At 59.9% G+C, this 8,821-nt stretch overlaps 1 protein-coding gene across 1 annotated transcript; it reads left to right on the plus strand.

Annotated features, from left to right (window-relative positions):
• The first annotated feature begins 5,803 nt into the window (after positions 1-5,803).
• Positions 5,804-8,608, plus strand: TLX3 (T cell leukemia homeobox 3). Its single transcript, XM_059699172.1, has 3 exons — positions 5,804-6,398; positions 6,745-6,988; positions 7,868-8,608. Exons 1-3 carry the CDS (start codon positions 5,837-5,839, stop codon positions 8,076-8,078), a joined length of 1,017 nt encoding a protein of 338 aa, XP_059555155.1. The 5' UTR covers positions 5,804-5,836; the 3' UTR covers positions 8,079-8,608.
• The last annotated feature ends 213 nt before the right edge of the window (positions 8,609-8,821 follow it).

Raw genomic sequence — 8,821 nt, forward strand, 5'->3', positions numbered from 1 at the left:
AGGATTCAAAGGTCAGCCTGACCCCAAAATTCTTTTCCACCTTAATCCCTTAAACTAGGTCCTCACAGTCAGGCTTTGGGGACAGTTGGGCAGGGGGAGATGCATCTGGAACCCTTTGGGAGCCCCAAATGTGGCTGCCCCCCCCCCCAAAAAAAGGCCAGCCCAATACCTGGGCCCCTGGTGTGTTGTGTCTATGGATTCTGCCACCTACTCCTCCTCCGTGAACTTTATAAAATCATTCTTGAGACTTTTTAATGTTTTATTGAGGTGCAAGTTTACGATGACAGCAAACCTTTCAAACTACAGCAAGAGTAACCTGCCTCCTTGGCATATTAAAAAATAATGTTAGTGTCGATTTTTACGTCCCATAGTTTGGATTGCTGATACGAGCGCTTCCCTGACAGGATTCTTTCTGAGGTTTACAGAAAGCGTAATAAAATATGTAAGTTACATTTCCACAAACAAAAGCTATAACATAAGTTATTTATAAGCGTGAGATACAAACAGTATCACGATAAATAAACCATAAAGGGTACCTGCAACATCCATCTTAATGTAATTTGCCCAACGAAAGTGTTGAAACGAAGTCAAATTTAGTAGAGAAATCTGTCAGGAAGAGAGGAAAGTTGTAGAACACGAAGCGGGAAAAATGGCTGCTGGGTGGGGGAAGCAAACAACGGGCAGGAGATGGGCTTGGAGGCCCTGGCGTGGGCCTGCTCGTGCACCGGCCAATCCCTGCCACCTGCACACGCCGCTTCCTGCCTGGGGTCCCTGCTCACACGCCCTCTGCTTCTCCCCCCAGCCGGGCCACAGGGAACGGGATCTCCTCCCTCCCCCTTCTCCTCTTACACCCTCTCGCAGCCCCCAGCCCATGGCCAGCTCCCCAGGCGGCTGCCCGCCTCCCTGGCAGGCTGCACCCACAAGGCCAGGCCGGGCCTGACTCAGCACCAGGATCCTGGAAAGCGTTTGTTCACTCATTCACCTGTCACTGATGAAAGCGTGAATGAGACAAAGGCTCTGCCCTCGGAGAGCAGTGAGCAGGATAAATAAGATCTAGGTCCCAAAGGCCACAAGAGCAAGGATGAAAACCAACAGGGGTGGGGGGTGTGGTGGGGGGAGGGGCCGCTCTGGAGGCTGGGCAGAGAGGCCATGGCTGACCTGGGTCTTCATGGAGCTGGGGGAGTGAGTGCTGGGCTGAGTACAGGTGAATCCCCGGACACAAGTGGGACCCTTTCCTCATCCCCTTTATCCCCTCGGCTGACCTGCTGTGTGTTCTGGTTTAACACCACGGACCCTCAGTGATCCTCCGGTGGGCCAGCCCCCGGGCCCAGCCCAGGACATGGAATCAAATGCCACCAACACTGTCCCGCTGTGAAGTGGGGGGACAAGCGAGCCCCACCATGGACAGCCTCACCCCACTCCTGGGCTCCCTCACCCAGACCCTCCACGGATTTCCTTCCTGAATGGGTCTTGCTCCCAGAGGCGAAATGGGGATAAGACATAAAGTGAAAAACATGGGCTTTGCAGACATGACAGTCCTGAGTTCAGGTCCCAGCTCCAGCCTTCCCACTGCGTGGCCCTGGCAAGGGACTCACTCCCCTAGACCCATGGTCGGCAAACTGCGGCTCTAGAGCCACATGCGGCTCTTTGGCCCCTTGAGTGTGGCTCTTCCTAAGCCTTAGGAGTACCCTAATTAAGTTAATAACAATGTACTTACCTATATAGTTTAAGTTTAAAAAATTTGGCGCTCAAATTTCAATCATTGTACTGTTGATATTTGGCTCTGTTGACTAATGAGTTTGCTGACCACTGCCCTAGACCACTGTCCCTTAAGTCTCATGAATTGTGTTGGGGGGGGGGGGGGCGGTGGGCGCTGGGAAGCACACAGCACCAGGCCTTTGCCGTCCTCTGACCTCCTCTGGAAGGTTCTTCCCCCAGCCCACCCATTGGTGACTTCACACTCATTACTCCACTATCAGATGAGGAAACTGAGGCCCAACGTTCAGGTGTGGTTCAGAAAATTTGAATAGGTGCTCAGTGATGAATATTTGTTGACTAAATGAGTGAGTCAGAGATGAATTTCAGCAGGTGTCTAGAGCCTCCCATCGTGAGAACTGCAAGGGCCCCTGCGGCTCCTCCCCAGGGTGGGTGAGTAAAGAGCGGGAGGTGGGCAGGGAAGCGACCTGCGGATGGATGTGTTGGTGTCTCTGGATGTTGTCCATAACATTGTCATCAATCTTTCAAATGGGGTTGCAGATCCAAATACACTTAAGAGCCCTGAGTCAACCTCTACCCCATTTTACAGGCAGGGAAATTGAGTTCAAGTCACACCGGATGTCAGTGGCAGCGAGCCTCCTGCACTTGCCATGGGCATAGCTGGAAATGCCAGCATCTGCCTTTCACTCTTACCTCCTTCTTCCCCTCCCGTCTGACTCCCAGCGATGCCTCCAACAGCTCTATCTTTCCTCCAGCTTCTCCTTGGGAAACGCAGAGAATGCACTGCATCCCGGAAATCCTTCTGGAGTCAGGAGACCTGGTCCCAGTTCTTAGAACTTAATTTTTCAGGTGTGTGTGTGTGTGTGTGTGTGTGTGTGTGTGTGTGACTGTTCAGTTGATAGCAGGTAAGCAGGGACAGCAAAATTACAATCTCAGGAACACCTAGTACGCATCAAAAAATATTTGGCCAAAAACTGCTTAGAGGTAAATTTATGACCTTAAATATGTTTATTTAAAAAAAAAATAAGAAAGACTTTTTAAATGAACTAAATTTTCACTTCAACAGAGAAGAAATTAATAAAAAAAATCAAAACACTCCTGAAACATTAAAAAAGAAAATAATGAAATCAATGTCTTTTAAGACAGACCTATGGCAAATAAGATCAAAAGGCCCAACTGAGTAACACTGAGACAGAACTGCAGACGATATGAACTCAGATCACGTGAGAGTTTCAAACGAGAGAATATTCCACAGCGTTCTAGCCATGAATTTGAAAACTGGGATGGGACGGACGATATTCTGGCACTGGCTTCCAATTTGAATGAGCACCCGGATCACCCGGAGGGCTTGTTAAGCTCAGATTGCTGAGCTCGACCCCCTCTTTCTCATTCAGTGGGTCTGGGCGGGGGCCCAAGAATGTGCCTGTCTAACAAACTCCCAGGTGAGGCTGCCACTGGCCTGGGAACACACTTTGAGAACCACTGTCCCAGGGGTTGTGGCTGCCCCGTTTACTCCCCTCCTGACTGCTCTGCTCTGTCTGGGTCAGGACGGAGAGGGTTTGTGACCATCGGCCCCACATGCCTACTGCCACCGGATGGACACCCCGGGCCTCAGACAGCCGCCCTTTCCTGCCAGGCACTGTGCAGAATGCTTTCACCGGAAGAGCTCATGTAATCCCATGACGTGGGTCCTGGTGCTTTACCAGACGGGGAAACTGAGGCACAAGGAGGCTGGATAATTCCTTGAGCCCACAGCTGGTAAACAGGTGGGAATCCAATTCTGAGCACTGGGCTACTCTCCATGCCCTGGGAGCAATGTCGTCCACCCCACCCACAGTGTCTCCCTAGTTCTGTGCCCACATACTCGTGGGGCGGGCCTCCTTATCCCCATTGAACAGACCAGGAAGTGGCAAGGACAGGCCTGGACCCAGGGCTCTGGAAGCCAGGAGGGCCGGGGAACTGGTGAGGCCCCTGAGTGGGGCCTGGGAGTCCTGTGAGCTCCCTGACCCTCAGTTCCCTTGTCAAGCAAAAAGCGGGATCAGTAATGGTCCTTTCCTCACAGGGTTCTTGTGAGGAGCAAGCCAGTGCCCCCTCCTGCCTGGCACACGCCATGCTCTCCACCTCCGGCAGCTGTGCTGCTGGCACTGAAGTTACTGTTACCTAACCGCCCGCCTCTCACGGGCGGGCGCTTCATCTCACTTACTTCTCACAGCCACCCTGGGGGTAGCTTCCCCTTTCCGTGCTACAAATAAGGAAAACGAGGCTCCAGGAGGGGCAATGAGGGGCCCAACAGCCCCCCACTCCCACCAGAGGCAGAGCCGGAATTAGAAGCCGAGGCCTGCCTTCTACTCCATCTGCAGGTGCCTGTCCCTGGAGGGAGTGGTGGAGGCCCCGCCCCAGGCTGCCAGCACCTCCTTCCCACTCAATGCTGAGGCTCCCGGAGAGGTAAAGACTTGCCCAAGGCCGCTCAGCCAGCACCCTGCCACAGGGCCCCAGGCCTGGAGATCCCGAATTCTGAGGCCTCCCCTTTGTCCAGACTGCCTCCTGCTCTTCCTGACCCTCTGAGACTGACCCCACGGGAGACAAAACCATCCTTCTCCCCAAGATGCAGAGCTTCCGCAAATAAAATAAAACTGCAAACAAATAAACAGGAATAATAAGAATCATCCATCAACCATCACATTGTGGGGGGGTGGGGGGAGGGGGGGTTGGCCACAGCTGCTGGCTGGGTGCCTACTGTGTGCCAGGCCCAGCCCTGCGCTCTCAATGCCTCACTCCCGGCTCAGACAACCCCGCAGTGCACGCTTTGCTCTTTTTACAAATGAGGAAACCAAAGCCGAAAGGCATGGAGTCACTTGCTCAAGGTCACTCAGCTAGGAAGTGACCAGCCCGTATTTAAACTCATTCCTGGCCAACCACACATCCGACCTCTCCCCAAGTCCGCCAGGCGGGAGCGCGAGGTAGAGGCCTGGCCGGGGGTGTAGCAGTGAGTTTGCACCCAGCCGTTTAAGAACTAGCGGGTGGAGAACGATTCTGCAGGGAGACAGCGGAGGCTGGCGTGGGGGTAACCGCCCCGCGAGCGGCCCGTCCACCGTGCCCCTCGGCCTGCCCCTCAGCCCCCAGGGCGGGAGCAAAGCAGGGAGTGGTTCCAGCGCCCCGGCTTCACTGGAGCGGGAGGAGTTCACCGCTCTCTTTACCCCAAGAAATCCCGCTATTTGCCCTAAATATTCGCCACCCCCGCCCTTGCCCCTTGGGAACCCTAGGTCCCCACACCTGCTGCGCCACGGGCGGGTCCCCACGCGCGACTAACAGTCCCGACCATCTTGCAACGAATTTCGAGGGGCCGGATCCCCGCTCCCCAGCGGGCCACCCCGGGTCCCTAGCCCAGCCGGGCCAGGCACGCGTGGGCACCTGTGAGTCACTCCTCCGTCCGCCTGGAGGGAGCCAGGGAGTGTCTCCAAAGTGGTCGCGATGCCGCGGCCGAAGCCCAGGCTGGGGCGAATTCTGCCCACGCGGGTCGGTGTCCTTGGAAGCGTGGAGCACGCTGTGGTACTCGCGTCACCCCACGCGCAAGGAGCGCGGAGCTGGCACCCCGGGGCGCGCCCCTTTCGTTGCTCCCGCGGCGCTGGAGTGTCCAAGAGGCGTCCACGGATCTGCAGGGTCGTCCCGGGGTTGCAACTCCATTGTGACGGAAAGGATTCATAGGGTTTGGTTTTTGCTCAGCTGAAAAAATTGGGGAGAAAACGAAAACCCCTTCAGCAAAGGAGAATTTCAGCAGGAGAGCGAGCGCCCAGACCGGCCCCGAGCTGCGGCGGGGAAGCGGCCCGGCCGGGAGGCGCGGGGAGCGTCTGCTAATTGCAGCTTCGTTAGATTTCGGGCTTGGGAGGCTGCGGTTCGGGCGCTAATATCCGCCGCCCATTATCCCGGCTAATAAATTTGACCTATTGTTCGTTTGTTAAAATGATGTCACCTTGGAACAGTCCCTAAGCTCCTATTTCCATGAATTAGGCCTTTATTGAAAGCCGAGAGCCAATGGGAGGAGAGAGGCTTGTTGATCGCAGCCAATGGCTGCGGCGGGAGAGGAATTAGCAGCGGAAACTCCAGGTTCGGTTCAAGAAAGATGACACAGAGCCTGTCGGGCCCGCGCACTCTTGGCAAAGTTTCAGTGCGACGAGAGGCGCCGGGCGCTCCATGGCCGCGCCGTGACGGGGCCCCAGCAGCCTCCCCGCCCAGCCCAGCCCAGCCCTTCCACCCGCCCAGGATGGAGGCGCCCGCCAGCGCGCAGACCCCGCACCCGCACGAGCCCATCAGCTTCGGCATCGACCAGATCCTCAACAGCCCGGACCAGGACAGCGCACCAGCCCCGCGGGGCCCCGACGGCGCCAGCTACCTGGGAGGGCCCCCGGGGGGCCGTCCGGGCGCCACGTACCCCTCGCTGCCCGCCTCCTTTGCGGGTCTCGGCGCGCCCTTCGAGGACGCGGGATCTTACAGTGTCAACCTGAGCCTGGCGCCCGCCGGCGTGATCCGGGTGCCAGCACACAGGCCGCTGCCCGGAGCCGTGCCACCGCCTCTGCCCAGCGCGCTGCCCGCCATGCCCTCCGTGCCCGCGGTCTCCAGCCTAGGCGGCCTCAATTTCCCATGGATGGAGAGCAGCCGCCGCTTCGTGAAAGACCGCTTCACAGGTGAGCAGGGCGGGTGAACCGACCGGGCCGGGCCTCCCGGGGCTAGAGGCGCCGCGCCCTGTGTGCCCTGCTCCGGGAAGCGATTCCGGAGGCCCCAGCGCGGCGGAGGCCTCGGCGCCCAGGGCCCCGGGCAGCCGCAGGGGGAGGGAAACCAGGGAGTTTGGGGAGATAAACCTGTGCCCAGGGAATAGGGGGGCATCTCCCAAGCGGCTCGGTGCCGCTGGAGACGCGGGACCAACGAAATAGAGGAGCATTCTGCGCCCCACCGGGCGGCACGGGGTCCTCGCGGGGCCCGAACGACAGTGGAACTGGGCTGGGCCTCAGGGGGCCTCGTGTGTCTCCGCAGCCGCGGCGGCGCTCACGCCCTTCACCGTGACCCGGCGCATCGGCCACCCGTACCAGAACAGGACGCCGCCCAAGCGTAAGAAGCCGCGCACGTCCTTTTCTCGGGTGCAGATCTGTGAGCTGGAAAAGCGTTTCCATCGCCAGAAGTACCTGGCCTCGGCCGAGAGGGCGGCGCTCGCCAAGTCCCTCAAAATGACGGACGCCCAGGTCAAGACCTGGTTCCAAAACCGGAGGACCAAGTGGCGGTGAGAGAGGCCCAGCCCGGTCCACCTTGCGCCCGCCTTGCACCCTCCCCACGCCGCGGCCTCCCGCTCTGCGCAGCCGGCGCGACCCCTATCCTCCCAGCCAGGCTGCGCCTCCCCAGACCCACCCAACCCGCCTCCCCGGACCTTAACCTCCCGTCCCTCCTTCCCGCCGGCCCACGTCCTCCTCCCCACTCTCCGCGCCTCGGCTTCTCCTCCGTGGCCATTCCCGTGTCGCTGTCCTGCGCCTCTCCAATTCCTTTCGTTTTATTTCGTCTCCTGCCTCCCACCTGCCTCTCCCAACATCCCCGGGGTCCTCTCGCACTGCCCTTCGCCCCTCCGCCCCCCACCCCACCCCGCTGGTCCTCTCAGATTTCCGACAATCCGCGCGAGTTCTGGGTTCCCCTCCAGCTCCCAATCCTACTCCAGCCCTGCGCCTATCCGATCCCTGTTTGCATCCAACCCGTGAACAGCGAAGCGGTCCCGAAAGAGGGGTTCGAGACAGGCCCTGGGAGAACTGGCTGGGGCTGACCCCGCCTGGGGACCCCGCCCGCGCGGTGCAGAGCCAGCCCGCCTGCTCGCGGAGCCCAGTGACCCAGCTGCCCGCGGGGCCCTGTCAGTTACGCGTACGGCTGCGCTCGTTGTCCCGCAAAAGAAACAATCTTTGTTGTTGGCGCAGCCACGATACCCGGGCGTGTAGGTGGGCGGGCGGAGTGCCCTCTCGGCCACGTCCCGGCTCACAACAAAAACAAGACCCGGCCCACCCCGGGGCGCGCCTCGAGGCTCCCGGCTGCCTCGGCTCCCGGGAGGGCTGGAGCCCCGCCGGCGGCCGCGCGGTGCCGGGTGCCTGACGGTGCTGTCCCTCTCCCTCCCCCGGTGCAGGCGGCAGACGGCGGAGGAGCGGGAGGCGGAGCGGCAGCAGGCGAGCCGGCTCATGCTGCAGCTGCAGCACGACGCCTTCCAAAAGAGCCTCAACGACTCCATCCAGCCGGACCCGCTGTGTCTGCACAACTCGTCGCTCTTCGCCCTGCAGAACCTGCAGCCCTGGGAGGAGGACAGCGCCAAAGTGCCCGCCGTCACCTCTCTGGTGTGAGCTCCCAGCGCACACGCTCGCCAAGGATCGCCACCCCCACGCAGTGGGGCGCCTCGGGCCCCCAGCCGGGCTGGGGGGGAACCGAGGCCGAGACGGGAAGGGGCCGCCAAGCTCGAGGAGGCCCCGGGGCGCAGCCGCAGCCTCGCCGGCCGCGGAGGGGGGCTGGGCCCGGGCTCCGCGCGGCTGCACAATCCGAGCCCCCGCCCCGCGCCCAGTCCCGCCCCAGGCCCGGGCCGACAAAGAAAGCGCCTTACGTTTCTCCGCCCCACGCCCGCACCCCTGGGCCGGGCGCCTGTATTATACTTTGTACTTTTGCCCAAACGTGTAAATAATAAAAGTTTCGGCTTTTTTTTTTTTTTTGAAACCGGCCACCTGCTTCCCCGGCGGGGGCCTCTGGAGGAGGGGCGGCCGACCGGGCGGTTGGGGGAAGCGCCAGGGGCTTGGGGCAGCCCTGCGCTTAGGCAGGGTCCACTCCTCTCCGTTCTTTTATTTAAGTCATTTTATTTAATAAAAAAAAGTTAGCTATTTCACTTAACGCCGCTTTTATTTCGTTTTCGTTCCAATAACGTTCGGCGACCCCCGGCCGGTGCCCCACTCCTACGGCGGAGGAGGCCGAGCCGCGCTGTGCGGGGCGAGTCCACTTCTCCAAGGTTCGTCCGTATTCGCCTCAGCTCGAACCCGGCTCGGGCCCCGCGAAGGACCCAGGTCAGTGCGTGCCGGCCGCCCTCGGTCTGGGTGCCCGC

This window comes from Myotis daubentonii, chromosome 5, assembly GCF_963259705.1.
Source record: "Myotis daubentonii chromosome 5, mMyoDau2.1, whole genome shotgun sequence".
In the NCBI taxonomy this organism is placed as follows: domain Eukaryota; kingdom Metazoa; phylum Chordata; class Mammalia; order Chiroptera; family Vespertilionidae; genus Myotis; species Myotis daubentonii.